Here is a 25738-nt window from a genome sequence, read left to right as displayed (position 1 = left end):
TATAATTTCTTGGAATATAATTTTTCATTGTAGTGTCTTAAGATCCTTTGTATTTCTGTGGTATCCACAGTAATGTCTCATTTTTAATTTCTGATCTTATTTATTTGAGTTTTCACTGTTATTCTTATCTAGTCTAATTAAGTGCTAATCTCTTAGTCATGTCCAACCCTTTGTGACCCCATGGGTTGTAGCCTGCCAGGCTCCCCTGTACATGTGATTGTCTAGGCAAGAATACTGGAGTGGGTTACCATTTCCTTCTCCAGGGGATCTTCCTGACCAGGAATCAAACCCAGATCTCCTGCATTGCAGGCAGATTCTTTACCATCTGAGCCACCAGGGAAATCCAAGTCTTGTTAAGGGTTTTACAATTTTGTTTATCTTTTTAAAAATGAGGCTCTTAGTTTGATTAATCTTTTCTATTGTTTTTTCTGTTCTCTATTTCATTTATTTCTTCTCTGATCTTTGCCATTTCTTTCCTTCTGCTAACTTGGGACTTAGTTCTTCTTTTTCTAGTTCATTGAGGTATTTAATATAATGTTATTTGTTATATCATTCTTGTTTATTTCTTAATGGAAGTGTTTATCACTATGTGTGGATTTATTCCTGGGCTTTCTGTCCTGTTCCATTGATCTATATTTCTGTTTTGGGGCCAGTACCATACTGTTTTGATGAATATAGCTTTGTAGTATAGCCTGAAGTCAGGGAGTCTGATTCCTCCAGTTCTGTTCTTTTTTTCCTCAAGATTCTTTCTGCTATCCAGGCTCTTTTGCATTTCCATAAATAGTTTAAAATTACTTGTTCTAGTTCTGTGAAAAATGCCATTGGTAATTTGATAGGGATTGCATTGAATCTACAAATCACCTTGGGTAGAATGGTTATTTTAACAATGTTTATTCTTCCAGTCCAAGAACACAGTATATCTTTCCATTTGTTTGTGTCATTTTTGGTTTCTTTCATCAGTGTCTTATAGTTTCCAGGGTATAGGTCCTTTGCCTCTTTGGTAGATTTATTCCTATGTATTTCATTCTTTTTGATGCAGTAGTAAATGGGATTGTTTTGTTAATTTTACTTCAATATATTTAAAATTGCCCTTTTGATTTCTTCTCTGAGTCATTGGTTTTTCAGTAGTCTGATGTTTAATTTCCACATATTTGTGAATTTTCCGGCTTTCTTCCACTTGTTGATTTTAGTGTTATACCATTATGGTCAGAAAAGATACTTGATACAATTCAGTCCTTGTAAATTTGTTAAGACTTGTTTTGTGACCTAATATATGATCTGTCTTGGAAAATATTCCAGGTGCATTTAAGAAGAATGTGAATTTTATTGCTTTTGGATGAAATATTATATTTTCTAATTTGGGTCCATTTTATATTTAATGTATTTAATGTCCATTTTTCCTTATAATTTTCTCTCTGGATGGTCTTTCCATTGTTAAAAGAAGGGTATTGCAGTCCCCTGCTATTATTGCTTTGCTCTCTATTTCTACCTTTACGTCTGTTAATATTTGCTTAATATATTTAGGTGCTCTGACGGTGAGTGTATGTATTTACATGATGTTAATAGCCTCTTGGTGAATCAGCTTCTTTATCATTAAATAATAATCTTCTTTTCTCCTCCAACATACTTAAAGTATGTTTTGGATATAGCTACCCACTCTCTTGATTTTCATTTACATGGTATGTTTTTTTCCATCCTTTCACTTTGAACCTATGTATATCCTTAAAACTGATGTGAGTGTTTTATAGACAGCATATAGTTGGGTCTTGGTATTTATCTATTCAGTCACTTTACATCTTTTGGTTAGAGAATGTAATCCATTTATATTTAAGATAATTATTGATAAAGACTTACTATTGCCATCTTATCAGTTGTTTTCTGGCTTTTTTGTAGTTTGTTTCTTTTCCCTTGGTCTCTTCCTTTGTGATATGATAATTTCCTGTAGTGCTATGCTTTGACTCCTTTCTCTTTCTCTTTTGTACATCTGCTATAGATTTCTGCTTTGTGGTTATGAAACTATAAGTATAAAACATGTTATAGTTATAACAGTCTATTTTAAGTTTACAACAACTTAACTTCAGTCACATAGAAAAACCTTCTTACTCCCTCCCCCTACAAGCATTTTATGTTCTTTACTTTGCCAACAAAGGTCCGTCTAGTCAAAGCTATGGTTTTTCCAGTAGTCATGTATGGATGTGAGAATTGAGCTATAAAGAAAGCTGAGTGCCGAAGAATTGATGCCTTGGAACTGTGGTGTTGGAGAAGACTTTTGAGAGTCCCTTGGACTGCAAGGAAATCCAACCAGTCCATCCTAAAGGAGATCAGTCCTGAGTGTTCATTGGAAGGACTCATGTTGAAGCTGAAACTTTAATACTTTGGCCACCTGATGCGAAGAGCTGACTCATTTGAAAAGACCCTGATGCTGGGAAAGATTGAAGGCAGGAGGAGAAGGGGACGACAGAGGATGAAATGGTTGGATGGCATCACTGACTCAACAGACATGAGTTTGAGTAAGCTTTGGGAGTTGGTGATAGATAGGGAAGCCTGGCGTGCTGCAGTCCAGGGTGTCACAAGGAGTTGGACATGACTGAGTGACTGAACTGACTTACTGATTTCACAGGTTACATATTTTAATATTGTGTTCATTTATAAATTATTGTAGCTATGGTTGTTTTTTGAACTTTGTCTTTTAACCTTCATATTAATATTAGAGTTAAGTGACTTACGTACCATCATTACAGAATTAGAATATTATGAATTTGACTGTATACTTACCCTTACCAGTGAGCTTTGTATTTTCAAATTTTTAAGTTACTAGTTTCCTTTCATTTCAGCTTGAAGAATTTCCTATAGCATTTCTTGTAAGGCAGATCTAGTAATGAACCTCCTCAATTTTGTTTGTTTTGGAAATTCTTTATCTCTACCTCATTTCTGAAAGACAGCTTCAATATTGGTAATGTATTCTTGGTTGGCAGGTTATTGTTTCTCCTTTTGCTGCTTTGATTATATCATACTACTCTCTCCTCATCTATATGGTTTCTGCTTAAAATCCACTGATGGTTTATTTTTTGTATGGGAGAAAATTTTTTTCCCCTCAGGATAGTTGTATAAATCTCTGTAGACTGAGTAACACATGAAAAAAAAATTTTTTGTGTGGTATATTTCCTCCCATGGCCATTTCTTTAGCCAACTTACCTTGCTGAAGCATCTACATAATCTTCAGGGTTCATTCAATGGAAATTTGTTTTATTGACACATTAGAAATGGTGCACATTGGCATAGCTTCTGTCTGATGGGGAAAAAAGTCAAGATTGCATTGGCCATTAGGGAAAACCATTTCTGATTCCCAGATTGAATATAGCTGGTTGTTTCTTTTGTCCTGATACTGACTTCAAATGGCATATCTTCTGTCAGTCCTGGTCATTAGATTAGGCTACTGAATGTTCTCGTGCCTTTGATAGCCAGTAATTCTTTAGAATTATTCAGTATTATAAGTAAATATTAAGCTTTGCGTGTCAGCTAGTGAAAACAAGATCCTAAACACATCCATTATCTTTAAGAATTTCACTTTTTAGAGGGAAAATAGGCATAAAGTGAACTGAAATATAATGTTCAGTTATATGTGTTGTATAATAATAAGCATTGTAAGAGTGATATGATCACAAAGCAGGTATCACCCACCCTTGAGAGGCATGTGCTTGTGTTTCTAACATCCTAGTAGTTTTCCAGCTCTTAAGATGTTTATATCGGGCTTAACAGTTGATACTTGTTTTATAAGTTTGCTGGGTTGGGTTAGCTGTGATTAGTTAATATTTTCAGGGAAAGACATTATTTTACTTTGATTTTATCCTAAAGAACACATTAAAGAGCTATTTTGTTAGAATGGCAGCAAAACTTTTTGTGGATTTATTAGGTACAGGGTGCAGTACCTAATAAACACAGTTCCTTTTTTGAGAAGGTGAGGTGTTCTTGGGGAAGTAACATTTAAAGAAAGAACAAATACGATACAGCAGCAACATAAGTTTCTGCACAGCACTATATTTTTTAATGCACCTTAATATTTATTATTAGTGATGACCATGTAAGGCAAGTTAGAGTAGACACTCATTTTATGGATAAGAAACTTTACTAGCTTCCCACAATTACACAATAAGTGTGTGGTAGAGACAGCACTCAAAGTTAATCTATAGCTCTGTGTGCCTTAACATAGCAAAAATTGAGTAGTTCTTGTGGAAATCAGAGAACAAGATCTCACGAGTCCTGTCCAGACACCAAAGATTAAATCAGGTTCTGGTGTACAGTGAAAGGGTAAAGTCTGGGCTGGGCCAAAACCACACGCTGAGCAAAAAGCAGAAAACTGAAAGTCTGAGTTGAGAAAGGCCAAGGAAGCAGAATACAAAGGGACATTTAGACAAGAACTAGTGGAGATTTTGTGAAGAGACAAGGTAGGAGACCAGGGAATTTTCGGGGCAGTTGTCAACCCATCCAACTGCAAAGCACCTTTTCAAGACCGAGTCCCTTCCCTGCTGGTCTTAAAGGCATATAACATTCTGAACCTAAATCTTAACAGGCATAGGAAAGTGTAAAGGTATTTATTGGTTTTTGCTTGGATTACTTGGTCATATATTAAGGTTGATATAAGGCTGGCCCTATTTTATATATTTTATTTCTAAGGTATATATTTTAGAACCTTACTTTTTGAACCTTATACTTTGATGAAATGTTCTGTGTCTTCCACATTTTAAGTACTCAGTAGCTACATGTGGCCAGTTGATTACCATATTGGACAGAATGTTAAATTTGGATTCTTATTCAAAAAAGTATTTTTAAAGTAATAAATGCACATGTAAAAATACTCAAGTGTTCAGAAAGTAAAAAATGAAAATTAAAAGTACCTTTCCCTGCCTTCCTCTCTCTCTCTATCCTTTTCCAAGTGGTATCCACTATTAAAACTTTCTTTTGTATCCTTTTAGGAAAAGAAAAGCATGGTTATCAGCATTTTATATGTATACTCTTTTTTTACATTATAAAAGTTGATTATACTAGATTTGCTGTTTTACATTCTTTTAAAAAATTATTAAAACTCTGTCTTGGAGGTGTTGACACAATAATATATTTAGCTCTAACTTTTTAATTTAAAGGTTGCCTAGTGTCCCCTTGTTTGAAAATGGGATTTATCAGTTCCCTAAGAATCCACCTGCCAATGCAGGAGCCATGAGCTCGATCCCTGGTCAATAAGATCCCTGGAGAAGGAAATGGCAACCCACTGCAGTATTCTTGCCTGGGAAATCCCATGGACAGAGAAGCCTGGCGGGCTACATAAAAGAGTTGGGCACAACTTAGTGACTAAACAACAGTTCTAGGCTTTTACTTTGTTTCCAGGGGGTTTTTGTTTTGTTTTCCTATTCATACAGTGCTCTCATATATACGGCTATTGTGCTGTTAAGTTTTGTAGGGAAGATTCCTAACAGTTCTATTGCTGGATCAATGGATAAGAACACAGCCTCTTAAGGAGGATGCCTGAAAGACCTCCATGACAAGTGCTGTTTCTAAACAAGGAAGCAGTTTAGAATCTGGGGCAAGGGTAGGGCATAAACAATAGAGCCTGAAAGAAAAGGGAGCCAGAGATAAAATAGAAACTGGCTGTGAAACAAGATGATAAATATTTGTACCACTAGTCTTAAGGGTGACTTTTTAATCAGCACAGTCCCTCCTAGGAGTATTTAAGAAAAAAGTTTTAAATGTCAGTGTATTTTATTATAACAATAAAAGTATAGATATATTTTTATAACTATAATTGTGGTTTTATTATAAATACAATGCGTATCTATTGTATATAGTTTGGAAAAATGCAAGAAAGTGTAAAGTAGAAAACCAATTTCATCCATACTCAAGGAAAACCAGTGTTAAACCGTAATCACTTGTTTCTATATGTTATTAGTTTTTACATATTTGAAATCATATTATATGTACATGTGTTTATATCCAAATTTCCCTTTACTTACCATCTTGATCTTATTGGTTTTACTTTCTTTCATTATTTTCTTCCTGCTTTTTTTTTTTAATTTCTTTTTTCCTAGGTAACAGAAATCTAACATTATTTTGGAATGAATTTGGATACCCAGATAATAAGGACATGGAAAAATCTTCAGATTCTGTTCAGTATCAAAGAAGACAAGCCATGGCCATCCCATGCATGATTCAGTGTGGTGAGTGTTAAATTCCATTCAAGTTAGCAAACTTTTCAGATCAGATCAGATCAGTCGCTCAGTCGTGTCCGACTCTTTGCGACCCCATGAATTGCAGCATGCCAGGCCTCCCTGTCCATCACCAACTCCCGGAGTTCACTCAGACTCACGTCCATCGAGTCAGTGATGCCATCCAGCCATCTCATCCTCTGGCGTCCCCTTCTCCTCCTGCCCCCAATCCCTCCCAGCATCAGAGTCTTTTCCAATGAGTCAACTCTTCGCATGAGGTGGCCAAAGTACTGGAGTTTCAGCTTTAGCATCATTCCCTCCAAAGAAATCCCAGGGCTTATCTCCTTCAGAATGGACTGGTTGGATCTCCTTGCAGTCCAAGGGACTCTCAAGAGTCTTCTCCAACACCACAGTTCAAAAGCATCAATTCTTCAGCACTCAGCCTTCTTCACAGTCCAACTCTCACATCCATACATGACCACAGGAAAAACCATAGCCTTGACTAGACGAACCTTTGTTGGCAAAGTAATGTCTCTGCTTTTGAATATGCTATCTAGGTTTTAGTAAGAGCCTAATATTGCAAGCCTAATATTATCACTGTGTTAAAAAAGAAATAAGGAAGACAAAGATGAAGTAAGACAAAGTTCTTGCTTTCTAAGAGATTAGGGTCTAGGAGAAAGGTTAAGATGAGTATGAAAGTAATTGTAATAGAGGTGAAAATAATGTAAATGATGTCAAAGAGACCCACAGTTCTTTGAGGTTTCAAAGAAGGAAGAGAGAAAATTGAAGCAAGGCTTCATGACAAGGTAGCCTTTGCCTTGGTCTTTCAAGTCAGTTTTTGAAAGCAGAGGTATAGTTGGAAATATGTGTTAATATATAGTGTGCCATTCAGCTAATATTATTGTGGTGAATAATAGAAACAGTCATTTTCCTATTTTTAATACTTAACACTGTGTTAAATTAATAGTAGATACTTAGCAGTTGACTACTAAGTGAATCAATAATGAGTAAATAATAATAGATAAAATTATTAGATTGTGTAAACATGTTCAGTAGCCTTGAATGCCAGGATAAGGAGTTTTAATTTTAATAAGCAGTGGAGAAGCATTGGAAGTTTTTCAAAAGGAGAGAATATCACTGAAGCATTGAACGCTTATTATGGGTCTTCACTGTCTGTAGGGAATCTGCCATCCAGTGGGAGAAGCAGTCAAGCAAACAAAAAAAAAAATCAGACTGTAGTTCCTTACACAGGGCCAAGGGAACCCCTTGGACATGAATTTGAGCAAGATGTGGGAAAAGGAAGGACAAGGGAGCCTGGCATGCTGCAATTCATGGGATCTCAAAGAGTCGGACATGAGTTAGTGACAGAAGAACAGCAAGGGAACACCTCCCCAACCTTGAGCCTGGGGTGTTCCAAACAGGACCTGGCTGGATAGATGTCACTTGTAGTAAGGTTGCTCTGGCAGCTCAGTGCAGGATGATTTGGAGAAGGCCTAAAGCAAAGGTTAGGGTCATACCTCTGCAGACAAGACTTCTGGTACGATCCAGGATCCAGGTGAGGAATTACACAGATCTGAATAAAGATATGGCAGTGAGATTTAAGAGGAACACACACGACAGGCACTTAGAAGGTATAATTGAGAAAATTGATGACTGTATGCAACAACCTATTGGATGATAATATCACTGGTTAAAAATGACTGTGTGTATTTGATATGTGCAACTTATTGCCAGAATCCAATTTCTAGTACCTGAAAGCTATGTGAAATTGGGCAAATTTCTTAACTTCTCTAAGCTTTGATTTTCTTTTTTATAAATTGAAGTTAGTATTTGTAGTTACATTATGCAGTTTTGTGAAAATACAATTAATTAACACATGTACATTTTATTCAGTGCTTAGGATAGTGTATTATGGTTCTCCTGAGAAAGAGAAGCAACAGGATAGATAGATTTATGGATGGATGGATAGATAGATATTAATCATAGGGAATTGGCTCAGATGTTTGAGGAGGCTGACAAGTCCCACGATCTTAGTCAGCAAGGTAAAAACCTGGGGGAGCCATTGTTTTAATTCCAGAGCTTTAAGGCCTGAGAACCAGGAGGCCTGATAACATAGTTCCAATCTAAATATTGACAGATTTGATACCCAAGAAGAGCTGATGCTTAGTTCTAGTTTGGAGACAGGAAAAACTGATGTCTTGGTTCAAGACAGAAAGAACTGTCTCTTATTTGCAAGAGGGTCAACTTTTTCCCCCCTATTCAGGCCTTCAACTGATTTGTTGAGGCCCATCATATTAGGAAAGATAATTTGCTTTATTCATTCTACCAACTCAAATGTTAATCTAATCCAAAGCACAGACACAGTCAGAATAATGTTTGACCAAATATCCAGGTACCCAGTGGCCCTGTCAAATTGACACATAAAATTAACCATCACAAATGGCTACTAATGTTGTCTTTTTAATCATTATTATTATATCTTATAAGCCTCAAGAACCCCTTTTGGTAGGTAGTGAAATTCATATTCTTAACCACTGTGCAGACTGCCTCCATTTTAGATAAACAGAGAGAAAGAAGTATTTACCCAAGAGCTACTAACAAAGGGTGTAGAGGGGATTCAGGATTCAAGTGAGGAGTAGCCTGAAGAGAGTGGAGTGCCTGAAAACGAGGAGAGACTGAAAGGGGGAAAGAGACAAAGAAGTCAAGAACTGTAGACTGGAGAGCAGAGTAAGAGCTATAAGAAATGCAGAACAAGGAACTGTGTAAATGGTAGAATTTGATTTTCCTTCTTATCTTAGTCATGTGGTTGGAGATGGACGGTGGTATTGGCAGATAAATAGTGGGTCAGAAAAAATGGAAGAGTCAGTCTTGATGCCTTCCTGTGGTTTAAGAAAAGGTGAAGAGGGACCTATTACTTCATATTCTTTTGGCTGGAACCAGCAGAAACCAACTGGAAAAAACTTAAGCAATGATGGCAATAATAATAATAATGGCAGCAATGATAATACTTATTGATGGTGTTCTAGGTAGCTCAGAATCCTGGACTATTTGTGCCATCAAATATAATGGTATATGGTCAAGAATTCACTTGTCTTTGGACTGAAAGGTAGCTTCATACTTTCGGTATATGCAGCCTGACATCTTACTATGGTAGATTCACCTCTGATTGTGGTCTTTCTTGTATGTGGTTTTTGTTTTGATGATTTTAGATCTTTGCCTTAAGTGGAGAGTCTTGCCTCCTTCTACTAATTATCAGGAAAAAGAATTCTTTGACATCTGGATTTGTGCTAATAACCCTAATCTCTCGGAAAACAGGTAGTTTTTGATAGTTTTCTAAAATTCTTTATCCATTTTTAATTCCTATAATTTATATGTATGAAGCTGAAAAATGTCATCCCTTAGCAGCTGTCATCCCTTCTAACTCTTTCTAGCCTATTGCCACTTCTGGAAGGATATTTCATTAGTGCTCTTTTCCATCAAGTTAAAAGACACTTGGGTGTAAGTTTTTGTTAATGTTGGGTGTGCAGCTCTGCACTTCCACTGATGGAAAACCTTACCTCCGTGTTTAAGAGTTCTGCCTTCCAGTTCATTTTCACGCAATGTACAATCTTATAGTGCATGAGTCTTATCTAGATACTTAAGTGTTAGACCATGTGCTTTTTCTGTTTAAGTCATATATTGATTTCATTGCTTTGTGCTTTTGGAGGAAGAACTTCAGACTAAAACAGGAAAAAGGTCAATTAAATATTGATGGATGTCAACATTATTGCACACCCTTTTTGACTTACTTCTTTTCCTTGTGGGCTAAAGAGTTAATATGCCCCTTTAACAGAGGCACCCTTAAGTGAAGCATCACTTTTCCATGGAGTTTATTCTAAGTTCTTTGACCTGGATGAGTGGATCGATATTGCTAATATAGACATTAGGGTAATAATTCGTGTTTATTTTTATCCAGCCCTGAAAAAAAAAGAGTAACTGAAAAAAAAAATAAGAAGGAATAAAACATTTAAAAACTGCTACTAAAACCTCTTCAACCTGGAGTCTTCAAGTTAATCATATTTAGAGATTAATGAAAAATGTCATAGGTGATGGGGCTCTTAGATTTCACATGGCCCAAGGGGTTTTTCAGTCTCCCTTTCTTGGATTGCAGCAGAACCTTTTTTTTTTTAATCCCCAAATAAAATTTGTCTCTGACCTCAGGTATATAAAACAGATAAAAACAGAACTGTCCTGATTGAATTGGAGGCTGAGAATCTTGGGGCCAGAGGTATCTACTTCTCATTTCTGTCTCCAGCTCTCTGTAAAAAGCCTACAGCCCCAGGGAGCATGATTATAAAATACTGATCTAGACTCACTTCTTCATTTAAGAGAAGTGAAAATTGAAGCCCAAACAGGGGTTGAGAAGACTATTTATGAAGCTGCTGGCCTTGATCTTCTGACTGCCAACCTGATTCTAGTCCTAACCTGTAACTTGACTATCTCCCAAATAGGAACACAGTAGTGGCTCAGTTTCGATATTAAGAATAGTCTGATGGATAGTGTCTTAATTATTACTGTCATTATTTTCACCCATTTGTTGTTTAAAATAAGTTGGGTTTTTTTTGTTTTTGTTTTGTTTTTTAAATTTCTCTGTGGAAAGACTTGTGCTTGGAAATGTAAATAAAATTGGTGCCATCCCTCAACTGTCCAAAAAAAAAAAAAAAAAAAAGGTGATAATATTGATCACTTTCTGTGAGCTCAAAACTTTCATGCAGTGTGGGATAGTGTTTAAAGTTCAGACTCTGGGGCCAGACTACCTAGGTTTGACTCATGGCTCCTTTAGCCTGTGAAGCCTTGGACAAATGATAAAACCTCTCTATAACTCATCTTCCCATCACATAGAATAGAGTGCAATAATAGTACCCTCTGCACCTTTTCTAGGTCCAGCTGAATCCCTTTTTAAGGACAGTCTTAAGTCCCTGGTCACTGGGGGGCCCTTAGTAATAAGCCATGAGGATTTAGATTCCTCTGGTAGCTCAGATGGTAAAGAGTCTGCCTGCAGTGCAAGAGACCTGGGTTGGAAAGATCCCCTGGAGAAGGAAATGGCAACCCACTCCAGTATTCTTGCCTGGAGAATTCCATGGAAAGAGGAGCCTGGCAGGCTACAGTCCACAGGATCGCAAAGAGTCGGACACAACTGAGTAACTAACACTTTCACTTTTTTTCCCATTATATTTTAGCCATATATCTATGACTTCTCACTCCAGCCTTAGGCCATCTCAGATCCACAGAACTGGGGATCTGACCTCTATAGATTCCCTTTTCTCCAGCTAATCATTATCCTTGAATTGACATGCTTGTCCCTTCTCCTTGAAAAGTGGTGATGCCATCACTGAGTGTTATAAAATTAGTTTCAAAGCCATACTAATTCTGTCTCTTTTATACATCAAAACACTGCCATTTCTGATGACAGGCAAGATAAATTTGCCATGTTCACAGAAAACGGATGGCCCTTAAAAGCCTGAAATGCAAAAAGTCCTATATTTATAATTTCTTAAGTCCTTGATTCTTTAAATATACTGACATAATTTTGACCATCTGCATTTCATTTCCACTGAAAAGATGAAGACAAAAACAATGCTTAAAGTGAGAGCAAGAGATTTAGAAATGGGAGCTATGGAGAAAAACTCTTGATTATAAGGGCAGTTACTTGAAAGTTGATACTTCCTTTAAGGGAGATTATCAACAGCAATGCAGATGAAGATTCCCATGGGAAGAGAAGTTGATCTGATGACCTCATTCAGTTCTCTGATTCAGTATGTTTAAATGGACCATGCATACTTTGAGACTATGCTGTGAAATAGCAAAACTCTGATATATACGCACTGTTAGACGTGGATAAAATGTGTGTTAAAATGATGAGAAAGGAAGTATAGTTATTTATTAGGCAATACTGGATGAGTGAAAGGATAGCAATACGGGGTGAAAAGTGGCATCATATGTATTTACAGAAAATGCAGTTTATTGTCACCAGTTAATTGTCACCTGCCAATTGTCAGCAGGGTTAAAGCCAATGAACAGCATTTGAATGAACAAAGTTTGTGTAACCAGAACTGGGACAGGAAATACAATAATATCTCCCTCTTACATTGAAGTTACATGTTATGTCATTTCATTACAATAACCACGTACTGCTAAGTCGCTTCAGTCATGTCTGACTCTGTGCGACCCCATAGACGGCAGCCCACCAGGCTCCTCTGTCCCTGGGATTCTCCAGGCAAGAATACTGGAGTGGGTTGCCATTTCCTTCTCCAATGCATGAAAGTGAAAAGTGAAAGTGAAGTTGCTCAGTCATGTCCGACTCTTAGCGACCCCATGGACTGCAGCCCACCAGGCTCCTCCATCCATGGGATTTTCCAGGCAAGAGTACTGGAGTGGGGTGCCATTGCCTTCTCCGAATAACCACGTGAGCTTTCTCCAAATCTCAGAGGAGAAAAGAGTGAAGCTAAGGGGGGTTCAGTGACCTGTCCACCATTCCTCCCTAAGCCTGAAACTTGAATCCAAGCACTTTGATTCAAAACCTGTGCTCTTTCTGCCTTACTACTCTCCCCACCTGTAGGGATCTTTAGCTCAGGAAGCCAAATCCAGACAAATATTGTGTGGTGGTAAAACATACCCGTAAAATGATAGTGTTCTGCGTTGGTGACTCAGGCAGCTTAAAATGGAGTCATTCTTTCCCAAGACACCTTTTTGTTTTGTTTTGTTTTCCACCTTAAGCACAGAGGGAGGCTACACATTTTGGTCACAGTACCCAAGAAATAAATATCAGTGTGCTTCCATTACATTCATTCTGTGTATTTGTATATATTAGAACAGGAATCACCAGCAGAGTAAAAATGATACCTATCATTTGACTAGACCCAAAAGTGAGTTTTGGAAAGGATATTTAAAAATATTTAAAATATGGCTTATATTGCATATTAAGATTTAATTTGTTTATAAAAATCTTTGAGGACAATCAAACAGATTGCATTTTAATAAATTAATTGAGGTTTTTCTTTTCTAAATAAAAACTTAATGTTACCACAAGGTTCCTTTCTCAAATGAAATATAAACCTGTGTGGGTACTATCCCACAGATGTCTTCAGATGAACACTGCATGTGGTTATATATATATAGGTTTTATATATATAGGTAGGTGTCCCTCTGATTTATCTACCACTTTTCTTTGAAAATAACAATAAAAACAAATACCATATGTGGGTGGAATTAAGTGTTTTTCACAGCAGTACTTGAATTTGATTGTAGTCCTCACTCTTCTCTGTTGGTGGGGGCAAGAAAAATATATGGTGAACCCTGGGAAATAGAGAAATGTAGTGAGAGTGAGATGCTTAGCTTTCCCTGCACTGTTTCAGATTGAAGAAGCCCTTGTCTCTATTCTCAACCTCCTCCTCCCTTTCCGAGCTTAGCACCCATGTATTTTATGACACGCACTTCCCCCTCTTTTTGGTACCTACCAGGGGTAGAAAAACTCTTGTGTAAGGCTCTGAGAATCAACTTCAGCATTTTGTACCCCCTTCCCACATTGCATGTCCTCAGCTTTGCCCTGGATTGAGGCCATGTCCAATGGGAATGGAACTTCTTGTCCCTGCCAGGCCTCCATACCAAAGTGAAATAAGATGGTATCTCAATTTTTCAGCAGTTTGGCTAGCTCAGCGCCCCAGAACATAGCCATGAAATCAGAAGTAGGGTGGAAAAAAGGCCTCAAACCTTCGCATGCATATGTCTCAAAAATCATTAGTATTCTTTTCAACCATAAAGACAGAAGCCCTCAGGCACAGCCTGTTTATTGCAATTTATAGACAATTCTGCTTGATTATGTAATGCATGTATTAACCCACTGGTGACTGGAGACAGCCCATCAGTAAGGCTAGGAAGCTGAGAGTTCTCTAGCAGCTGGTGTGCCTCCAGCAGCAGGGAGAGGAAGATGGGGTGCTGGGCTGTTCGATGGGGCTCCACCATGTGGCTCCATAACCCCTGAGGTGATCACAAGGTGCTGCCTCCCATCATAGTAGTCACTGGTCTTCACAGTGAGTCTCAATCCTCAAACAAAGGATCTATGTGCTTCCGAAGCAGAATTATTTGGTGTATTTTTACAGAGACATATTGGAGAAGGAAATGACAACCCACTCCACTATTCTTGAGAATTCCATGGACAGAGGAGCCTGGAGGGCTACAGTCTATGGGGTTGCAAAGAGTTGGACACGACTAAGTGACTAAACCACCACCACAGATTTCTATCCCAGATATTTTGGGAAAAGAATAATGCATGGTAGTAATGAATTAAGCTTCAGTTATCTAAAAAATATTTTTGCAAAAGTTCTCATTTGGTGATAACTCAGGATAAATGAAACGTTAGTAAATAATGAATATTCTCCCTTTCTTGTAAATCCATAGTACCCTCCACATTTTCCATTAAGTTCTTTTCCAAGAAAAGTGGAAACTTAATGTATTACCTAAATTCTCAATATAATGCTGTATTTGAGCAATGCTGTATTTGAGTTTTGGGTGTAAGCCAGAGACAATTCCTGTTGAAATAAATAATCTTTTGCAGACAGTAAATAGTTTTATATTTCTTCCTGATGTTCTCTCTTGTACTTGGTTGTAAAAAGTTGTCATCGGACAGAACATCTACCTTCCATACCCCTGGGCACTATGAGCACAGTATCACAGTCAAAGAATGAGAAAGACAAGCAGCTTCAAGAATCAGTCCAAAGGTACCAAAATCAGCTGGTAGAACCACGTCAACAGGTGAGCTGTTAGTAATTCTTTCCAAAAGCTACCCAGATTCTTGAGCGTGAGTACAGATTTCGTGCATACAGACTAACTAAAGTGGTTTACCCAAATAAATGTGTAGCCTCTTTTTTTCTTCTTTTTTTGTCACCTCCTTTTCATTTTGGATCTAAGGACTGTTCTAGAGGTGATCACAGGTACTCCAGGGATCCAGAAAGGGAAAGGACTTCTTCAAATAATGCTGTATTTTTATATGTGATAATATAAGTCCATCTCCACAATAGTGTGTGAGAAATAAGGGAATATATTTCCACTCTAGGGTGTGCGTACAGCCTTGTAGAGGTCAGCCGGTATGTCAAAGGTCACACAGTCAAGTTTGGGACTCAGATGTATATGACTACAAAGATTATGCTCTTTTTATCTCATTAGGCTTCTTCCCTGAGGGTAGATGTTTTGAGGTAAAGAGTTATTCTTTTAAAAAATACTAGCCTATAAATACAGGAACTTAACGTCTTATTTAATTGTTAAGAAAATTCAATAAATAAAACAGTATCAGTAAATATAGATAACCATGACAATTGCAAGTGAAAGAAAAAGTGGTGTGCAGAATTACTGTTTTAATCTCTTAACTAATAAAGTAATTGCATCCCTTTCTGTAGATTTAGCACCCAAGTTCAGCATTTTTTAATTGTGTTGCCTGTCAAGTTCCTCAAATAGAAATTGAGGAGGTCAGCAGCATATGTCCAAATGTGTTGACTCCTGTGTGGATGTCAGGAAATAAAATGCTCATTTGAGTAGAAAATTCCCTTCCTGAATTGGGAGTTAAGACACTCGGGCTTACCACCTGATTATTATGTGTGTTCCTGGGTTCATGGAAAATAAACCTTCTTTTCTACCCCAGCTTCATCTTCTTACCTCTCTACCTTTGCTGAGGATCTGCTGTGCAGGTCAGCCACCACCTGGGGTCATAGACAACAAACACTGACTCTCCCCTTTTAGCCTGAAGTCTCAGAGTTTCTTTGGGGAAGAGAGTGAAAGTCATTTGGAAACATATTCACCTAACCAGTCTTCAATCCTCAGAGTTGCTCAACATTTTACATATCCTAGAGTGTCTGCTTTTGAGTTTTATAACAGGTCAGACATAAAGATATCATCACTGGTTGTTATTTTAATCAGATCAGATCAGATCAGTTGCTCAGTCGTGTCCGACTCTTTGTGACCCCATGAATTGCAGCACGCCAGGCCTCCCTGTCCATCACCATCTCCCGGAGTTCACTGAGACTCACGTCCACCGAGTCAGTGATGCCATCCAGCCATCTCATCCTCTGGCGTCCCCTTCTCCTCCTGCCCCCAATCCCTCCCAGCATCAGAGTCTTTTCCAATGAGTCAACTCTTCGCATGAGGTGGCCAAAGTACTGGAGTTTCAGCTTTAGCATCATTCCTTCCAAAGAAATCCCAGGGCTGATCTCCTCAGAATGGACTGGTTGGATCTCCTTGCAGTCCAAGGGACTCTCAAGAGTCTTCTCCAACACCACAGTTCAAAAGCATCAACTCTTCAGCGCTCAGCCTTCTTCACAGTCCAACTCTCACATCCATACATGACCACAGGAAAAACCATAGCCTTGACTAGACGAACCTTTGTTGGCAAAGTAATGTCTCTGCTCTTGAATATGCTGTCTAGGTTGGTCATAACTTTCTTTCCAAGGAGTAAGCGTCTTTTAATTTCATGGCTGCAGTCACCATCTGCAGTGATTTTGGAGCCCAGAAAAATAAAGTCTGACACTGTTTCCACTGTTTCCCCATCTGTTTCCCATGAAGTGATGGGACCAGATGCCATGATCTTCGTTTTCTGAATGTTGAGCTTTAAGCCAAGTTTTTCACTCTCCACTTTCACTTTCATCAAGAGGCTTTTGAGTTCCTCTTCACTTTCTGCCATAAGGGTGATGTCATCTGCATATCTGAGGTTATTGATATTTCTCCCAGCAATCTTGATTCCAGCTTGTGTTTCTTCCAGCCCAGCGTTTCTCATGATGTACTCTGCATAGAAGTTAAATAAGCAGGGTGACAATATACAGCCTTGACGTACTCCTTTTCCTATTTGGAACCAGTCTGTTGTTCCATGTCCAGTTCTAACTGTTGCTTCCTGACCTGCATACAGATTTCTCAAGAGGCAGGTCAGGTGTTCTGGTATTCCTAGCTCTTTCAGAATTTTCCACAGTTTATTGGGATCCACACAGTCAAAGGCTTTGGCATGGTCAATACAGCAGAAATAGATGTTTTTCTGGAACTCTCTTGCTTTTTCCATGATCCAGCGGATGTTGGCAATTTGATCTCTGGTTCCTCTGCCTTATGTTTTATTTCTTACTCTCCTTAACACCCCTTTTATTTTTATGAAGGAATTCAGCACATCTTGAACTGGTTTTATCTTTATTGCAGTCTCTGGATTTTTTTTTCCTATAGAGGATAGCACTGACCCTTAGATAGTGAGAGTGTATGTCATGAAGTCTTAATTACCTTTTTCTGTTTAGGATTGGATGTTTTATTCATCATCAAGGTAGAGATTTTGATGGAGGCTGATGAAATAACAGATTTGAGCCATCCATTCTACTTATTCTTTCTTTCTTGGTAGTCGGTTTTTTCATAAAAACTTGAGCCAGGTTTATAGATTCCGTCTGTTTCAGATATAAACAAAAAAGTTTAGCAGTACTTAAATAGAAACCTACTCCAAACAGTTCAAAGGATGTTAAGACTCATCATCTTCCCTTCGCCTGCTTTTGTGAAAACAATCCTCACATCTTTAACACGCTTCCAGGGTTCAGGGTCCTTAACTGACCCTGTTTTTGTGGTAATCAAGGAAAAATTTGGTTAGGGTTCACCTAACCATAGGAAACCAGTTAATTTTTTTTAATTGGAGTTAGTTGAATTACAATATTGTGTTAGTTTCTGCTGTACAGCAAAGTGAATCGATCGAATATATCCACATATCCGCTCTTTGTAAGATTCTATTTCCACATAGGACATTACAAATATTGAGTAGAGGTTCCTATGCTGTTCAGTAGATTCTCATTACTGGTCTGTTTTATATATAGTAGTGTATATACGTCAATCCCAGTCATCCAATTTATCCTCCCTGCCCCTTATCCTCTCGTAACCATAAGTTTGTTTCCTATATCCATGGCTCTACTTCTGGTTTGTCAATAACATTTACACCTTTTTTTTTTAGATTCCATTCATAAGCAAAATCATATATATTTGTCCTTTTGTGTCTGGCTTACTTCAGTCAGTATGACAATCTCTAGATCCATCCATGTTGCTGCAAATGGCATTATTTTTTTATTTTTTATGGCTGAGTAATATTCCATTGTATATATGTACCACATCTTCTTTATCCATTCCTCTGTTGTTGGCATAATTTTGAGGTGGTCATTAAACTCATACTTGCCCTTGGAGCTGTCCTGTGCTTGGCATGGTGGGGAATAAGTGAAAGTGAAGTCGCTCAGTTGTGTCCAACTCTTTGCAACCCCGTGGACTGTAGCCCACCAGGCTCCTCCATCCATGGTATTCCCCAGACAAGACTACTGGAGTGGGTTACCATTTCCTTCTCCAGGGGATCTTCCTGACCCAGGGATCAAACCCAGGTCTCCCACATTGTAGGCAGACGCTTTAACCTCTGAGCCACCAAATAACTCTAATACCACAATGTAAGCCCCATGATTGTAAGGATAGTTTTGGTTTTGTTCACTGTCTATTACCAAAAACACTGCCTGGCATGTATTCAACAGATAGTTGTTGAATCATGAAATAAAACATGACCTTGGATAATATACAGTCCCTTTGAGGACCAAGTCTGACAGCTATTTAAAAATTAACAACCACTGTAAACCAGTGCTAGTTCAGTACTTGTCTGATCATGTGCTGTGCTTAGTCGTTCAGTTGTGTCTGACTCTTTGTGACCCAATGGACTGTAGCCCATCAGGCTTCTCTGTCCATGGGGATTCTTCAGACAAGAATACTGGAGTGGGTTGCCATGCCCTCCTCCAGGGGATCTTCCCAACCCAGGGATCGAACCCAGGTCTCCTGAATTGCAGGCAGATTCTTTACCATACTGCTGCTGCTGCTGCTGCTAAGTCACTTCAGTCATGTCCGACTCTGTGTGACCCCATAGATGGCAGCCTATGAGGCTTCCCCGTCCCTGGGATTCTCCAAGCAAGAACACTAGAGTGGGTTGCCATTTCCTTCTCCAATGCATGAAAGTGAAAAGTGAAAGTGAAGTCGCTCAGTTGTGTCCAACTCTTAGTGACCCCATGGACTGCAGCCCACCAGGCTCCTCGGTCCATGGGATTTTCCAGGCAAGAGCGCTAGAGTGGGGTGCCATTGCCTTTGCCGATTCTTTACCATAGCTGAAACTAAATCAGAAGTTACAAGAAGATAGGGAGGGTGGCTTCATTCAAAAAAGTTTCATAAAGGAAGTGACACAATTTGTATCTTAAAGTCTATTTAGGGTAAATAAAGGGAAAGAACAGGGCATTCTAGGTGAGAAGAGCATTATAAACAAAGACCTGGAGATGAGCACGGGCTTTTTCCTTCATGGAACCAGTCTTTTAAATTACATGCTAAACTTTCGTATTTTAAAAAATAAACTCAGCATTTCTGTGACATGCTTGTCTTTTAAAAACTGTATAAATCATTATAAGATATGGTAATTACTGAATAGAGGACCTCTGAAAGGTGAGCTCAGTTCCCCTTTCACAAAAATTATTTATGAAAGTATTCAAAAACTAATTTGGTAATAGCTGTTTGATGCCAGAAAAAAAGACTCAAAACCATCCAATATTCAATGAGAATTTACTTTGTTCCTGACTGCTTTTTAGAAGAAGTGCTGTTAGACTATGACGTAGGAAGGGTGGCAAAGTGAGAAAAACAGGGCATTGGTGCCATTCAGGTTCAGTGCACACACTATTCAGGTGTAGGATAGACATCACTGGAAAATCAAGTAATGGCTAGTGTATTACCATCATTCCACTATATCTATCAGTGGTGCCCATTCTCTCAATATCAGGAAATAATGAGTTGCATGCCATGAAATTATGGTTTGCCCACCTCCTGTTCTCTCTTCCTGCCTCTGGATACCAATGTTCACTTATTCGTTGATTAAATCTGGGGAGCAAATATAAAAATGGCCCAAATCTGCATACTTCATTTCTTACTCTTGCATTTCCGTTTTAATGGCAGAAGGCATCTTGATCTGGAAAACAAAGAGTTAACTTGGTAAATCAAAAGCCTTTCAGGATCTTCGATTCTTTGGTTGTTGGTTTTGTATCACTGACAACCAGGGAGGATGGAATAATGGTAGGAAGGGTAGTATGATGGTATTAGTATCAGAAATCAGCAGCTGCAGTGTCTTCTCCACCCTTTTTGCATACTACTGGTATGCAGAGTGACAAAGTCTAGATTCTAGGTGCCCCACTGCAGGATGCCCTACTTAGAGAAAATTCACAGTGGGTCAGAAAACTGCTGGTAGAAGAGGTACCTCAGTGATTAGATCTTGTCCTCTAGGGAAAAATTAAACATGTTGGTTCAAAGCTACTATCATTTCCACAGGTGGTATTGTATTTAATCCTCACATTACAGTTATAACAATTATAACATCAGAAAGAGAGTGAATTTCAGAGCAATTCAGTAAGTTGAATCAGTCATACATCTTTAAATGGTGAAGTTAACTTTGGTTTCCTTTTTGCCTAATTCCAACACAATCTGCTCACAATCTCATATGATAAATATAGTCAAAAAGGATATGAAAACATTCACAAAGGCCACAAGCTGATGTAATGCAAATCATATTTGTTAAGAGAAATGTATAAGTTCATAAACCTAGTAGGAGGGCTCAAATACAAGATGTAATTGATAAGTTGTGCCAGCAAGCCAAGAGCCACTTTATAAATTGTGCTTCTGAAGCAGCACATTCTGCTTCTTCTCCTCTCTGAAGAGATGAATGAGTGTTCCTCACTGTGCGTTTCCGCGCTCATTCCTCATCACCTGCTGTTTTCTATACCGAGTGACAAGTGACACCTGCTGGCCAAGTAATGAAGCATTTTCATTTTTATCATCACTCTTGATTGTTTAGCTACTAATTGGCCCATCAGCTAGATAATTGTCATTCTGTTTTTCAGTAAACCTAGACAAGAATTTTAAAACCATAAGACAGAGTAACAGAATCAAGTCCTCTGCATTTGAGGATTTGGCAGTACTCAATTTTGCCCTTTTCTTAGTTTTCAGTTCAGTTCAGTTCAGTTCATTCACTCATTCATGTCCGACTCTTTGCAACCCCATGAATCACAGCACCCCAGGCCTCCCTGTCCATCACCAACACCCGGAGTTCACTCAGACTCACGTCCATCGAGTCAGTGATGCCATCCAGCCATCTCATCCTCTGGCGTCCCCTTCTCCTCCTGCCCCCAATCCCTCCCAGCATCAGAGTCTTTTCCAATGAATCAACTCTTCGCATGAGGTGGCCAAAGTACTGGAGTTTCAGCTTTAGCATCATTCCTTCCAAAGAACACCCAGGGCTGATCTCCTTTAGAATGGACTGGTTGGATCTCCTTGCAGTCCAAGGGACTCTCAAGAGTCTTCTCCAACACCACACTTCAAAAGCATCAATTCTTCGGCACTCAGCCTTCTTCACAGTCCAACTCTCACATCCATACATGACCACAGGAAAAACCATAGCCTTGACTAGATGAACCTTTGTTGGCAAAGTAATGTCTCTGCTCTTGAATATGCTATCTAGGTTGGTCATAACTTTCCTTCCAAGGAGTAAGCGTCTTTTAATTTCATGGCTGCAGTCACCATCTGCAGTGATTTTGGAGCCCCAAAAAATAAAGTCTGACACTGTTTCCACTGTTTCCCCATCTATTTCCCATGAAGTGATGGGACCAGATGCCATGATCTTAGTTTTCTGAATGTTGAGCTTTCAGCCAACTTTTTCACTCCCCTCTTTCACTTTCAAGAGGCTTTTGAGTTCCTCTTCACTTTCTGCCATAAGGGTGGTGTCATCTGCATATCTGAGGTTATTGATATTTCTCCTGGCAATCTTGATTCCAGCTTGTGTTTCTTCCAGCCCAGCGTTTCTCATGATGTACTCTGCATAGAAGTTAAATAAGCAGGGTGACAGTATACAGCCTTGACGTACTCCTTTTCTTATTTGGAACCAGTCTGCTGTTCCATGTCCAGTTCTAACTGTTGCTTCCTGACCTGCATACACACTTCTCAAGAGGCAGATCAGGTGGTCTGGTATTCCCATCTCTTTCAGAATTTTCTACAGTTTATGGTGATCCACACAGTCAAAGGCTTTGGCATAGTCAATAAGGAAGAAATAGATGTTTTTCTGGAACTCTCTTGCTTTTCCATGATCCAGCGGATGTTGGCAATTTGATCTCTGGTTCCTCTGCCTTTTCTAAAACCAGCTTGAACATCAGCAAGTTCACGGTTCATGTATTGCTGAAGCCTGTCTTTGAGAATTTTGAGCATTACTTTACTAGCATGTGAGATAGTGCAGTTGTGCGGTACTTTGAGCATTCTTTGGCATTGCCTTTCTTTGGGATTGGAATGAAAACTGACCTTTTCCAGTCCTGTGGCCACTGCTGAATTTTCCAAATTTGCTGGCATGTTGAGTGCAGCACTTTCACAGCATCATCTTTCAGGATTTCAAATAGCTCAATTGGAATTCCATCACCTCCACTAGCTTTGTTCGTGGTAATGCTCTCTAAGGCCCACTTGACTTCACATTCTAGGATGTCTGGCTCTAGATGAGTGATCACATCATCGTGATTATCTGGGTCGTGAAGATCTTTTTTGTACAGTTCTTCTGTGTATTCCTGCCACCTCTTCTTAATATCTTCTGCTTCTGTTAGGTCCATACCATTTCTGTCCTTTATCAAGCCCATCTTTGCATGAAATCTTCCCTTGGTATCTCTAATTTTCTTGAAGAGATCTCTAGTCTTTCCCATTCTGTTGTTTTCCTCTATTTCTTTACATTGATCGCTGAGGAAGGCTTTCTTATCTCTTCTTGCTATTCTTTGGAACTCTGCAGTCAATGCTTATATCTTTCCTTTTCTCCTTTGTTTTTCACTTCTCTTCTTTTCGCAGCTATTTGTAAGGCCTCCCCAGATAGCCATTTTGCTTTTTTGCATTTCTTTTCCATGGGGATGGTCTTGATCCCTGTCTCCTGTACAATGTCATGAACCTCAGTCCATAGTTCATCAGGCACTGTATCTATCAGATCTAGGCCCTTAAATCTATTTCTCACTTCCACTGTATAATCATAAGGGATTTGATTTAGGTCATACCTGAATGGTCTAGTGGTTTTCCCTACTTTCTTCAATTTAAGTCTGAATTTGATAATAAGGAGTTCATGATCTGAGCCACAGTCAATTTTAACATCACAATTTACAGTCTTTTCTACTTTCTATTGTTCAACAGGACAGCTGTGTCATAATCACACATATGGAGTATTGTTTTAGGTCCATTTCATTCAGGGATTTTGGTACCACTTTAAATACACTTAATGCCTTCAGATCATTATAAGGCAAATGATAACTTGATTCCTTGATGAAGCCTACTCTGTTTACCCATTTGTACCACTGGGATGATTCCCTGGAGAAGGGATTGGCAACCCACTCCATTGGAGAATCCATTAACCATCCACTGCCTGGAGAATTCCACGGCCAGAGGGACCTGGCAAGCACAGTCCATAGCGTCTCACATAGTTGGACATGACTGACTGACTAATACTTTCACTTTTTTCAAAGTCAGTGGGTAGTATAGTATATTTATATAATCAGTTCATTTGTGCAGACGTGCTGTGTTGCTTGTGTATTCTCTGGGTCCTCTGGGTTAACCTTCTCTGATTAATGTTAATTTCCCATCTGGAGCCACAGTCTAGGCTCTCTCTAATCTGACACTAGTCCCTTGGCGTAAGTTTCTTCTCTTCTGCAGGATTCTCTCCCTGAGCTCCCGCAGGTTCCTCTGTGTTCTCCACTTCCTTGATGCCGCATGCCTCCATTCCTGACACTTTGTCTGAGTGCCTTTGTTCCCTAGTCCTTCAGGGTCCAAAATGAATGTCATTGCTGTGTGAAGTCTTCTCCCATTTCCCTGCTTGTAGAGATATCTCCTTCTTCCACTTCCCCTTACCCTTCCTGTGTGTCTTTCTTAAGGGCATCTTTCACTTTTTAAAAAACTTTTATTTATATATTTGACTGCTGCTAAGTCGCTTCAGTCATGTCCGACTCTGTGCGACCCCAGAGACTGCAGCCCACCAGGCTCCCCTGTCCCTGGGATTCCCCAGGCAAGAACACTGGAGTGGGTTGCCATTTCCTTCTCCAATGCATGAAAGTAAAAAGGGAAAGTGAAGTCGCTCAGTCGCGTCCGATTCCTAGCGACCCCATGGACTGCAGCCTACCAGGCTCCTCCGTCTTTGGGATTTTCCAAAGGGTGGGGTGCCATTGCCTTCTCCGTATACTTGACTAGGTTGTGTCTTATTTGTGGCACGTGGGCTTCTCTCTAGTTGTGGTGCACTGGCTTAGTTGCCCCTGTCAGGTGGGATCTTAGTTCCCCAACCAGGGATCAAACCCGCATCCCCTGCCTTGGAAGATGGATTCTTAACCACTGGACCACCAGGGAAGTCTCCGTGTTTCACTTTCTACCTGGTATTATAGTTAGTCATGTGTTTTATCTGTCTCCTATGTTTGACTGTAAGATTTTTGAAATAAGGGAACATGTTTATTCATCTTTGTGTTGCCAATAACACTTAGACCTGGACCTTTTATATAATAGATGTTTGCCAAATGAGTGAAGGGTTGAAGGAACAGTTTGGTTTATGCAGAATTCTTCACAATTAGATACAAAGATAAATATTTTTCATTGGATTGGTTGAAGCTATATAGGTTAGACTTAAAACTGTCTACATCTATTCTTGGACACCATAATGTTCTCACACTTGGTCAAAATGAAGTGTTGGCATTTGAGTGGGAGTATAGAGACTATATTTGGATTTCATTTGTCACATTCATAGTCTTTGCATCACATGAAGAGCCTTTGTAAAATTCCATGCCTGTTGAGAAAACTCAATAGCCTTCTGTTCTTTCATGGTGCTTGCATGGACACAAAAACTGAGGCCGTGTGGTCTGACAGTTCCCACAGTAAGTGTACAGTTTAGCAGTAAATGTAAGGCAGAGAAGGCTCGCTGAACTTTTAGCTGTGTTTTCAAAATGAAATGGCATATCTGAGCACAACTTTATACTGAAGACTGTGAACACATTTTCTCATTTAGAATATAATCTTTTTAATGTATCATTGTTGTATAGGATGCTGAGATTTCTAATCTGTATACTAAGGAGCTTGATGCCTTAGAAAATCTATTTGTTTATCAAGCTTTTCAGCCTCCTTACATAAACTTCCATGATCTAAAATTTATGACACCTAAGCTCTTATGACACTCTGTCTAACAAGAGGCTGATGATGCTCACTGTAATTGAAATGTTTTACTTTATTACTCTTGTGACAAAGATCTAATTTCTCTGTGGTGATACCTGTCATTCCAAAAGGGATAATGCATGATACGGTCACATCTGTGGGCCCTGTGTTCGCAGTATAGCAAACAAGCTACTATTATTGCTCATGAGGAACATGTGTGGAAATTCCTTGAGGGCAGATATCATGAGTTCACTTCCTCATGTATCTCCCATCACTACATCTGGCTCAGTATTGGGCAC

The 25738-nt window shown here is 38.9% G+C and overlaps 1 protein-coding gene across 1 annotated transcript in view; it reads left to right on the top strand.

Moving 5' to 3' along the window:
* MORC1 (MORC family CW-type zinc finger 1) overlaps positions 1–25738 on the top strand; it is a 165231-nt gene that overhangs the window by 84329 nt on the left and 55164 nt on the right. The window contains 3 exon segments of the mRNA XM_070787520.1: positions 6081–6209; positions 9407–9512; positions 14849–14987. Of these exon segments, the coding sequence (XP_070643621.1) occupies positions 6081–6209; positions 9407–9512; positions 14849–14987 (374 nt within the window).

Source organism: Bos indicus, chromosome 1 (genome assembly GCF_029378745.1).
Source record: "Bos indicus isolate NIAB-ARS_2022 breed Sahiwal x Tharparkar chromosome 1, NIAB-ARS_B.indTharparkar_mat_pri_1.0, whole genome shotgun sequence".
Classification (NCBI taxonomy): Eukaryota; Metazoa; Chordata; class Mammalia; order Artiodactyla; family Bovidae; genus Bos; species Bos indicus.
The sequence above is the reverse complement of the archived record's forward strand: the minus strand, read 5'-3'. Positions and strand labels throughout refer to the sequence as shown.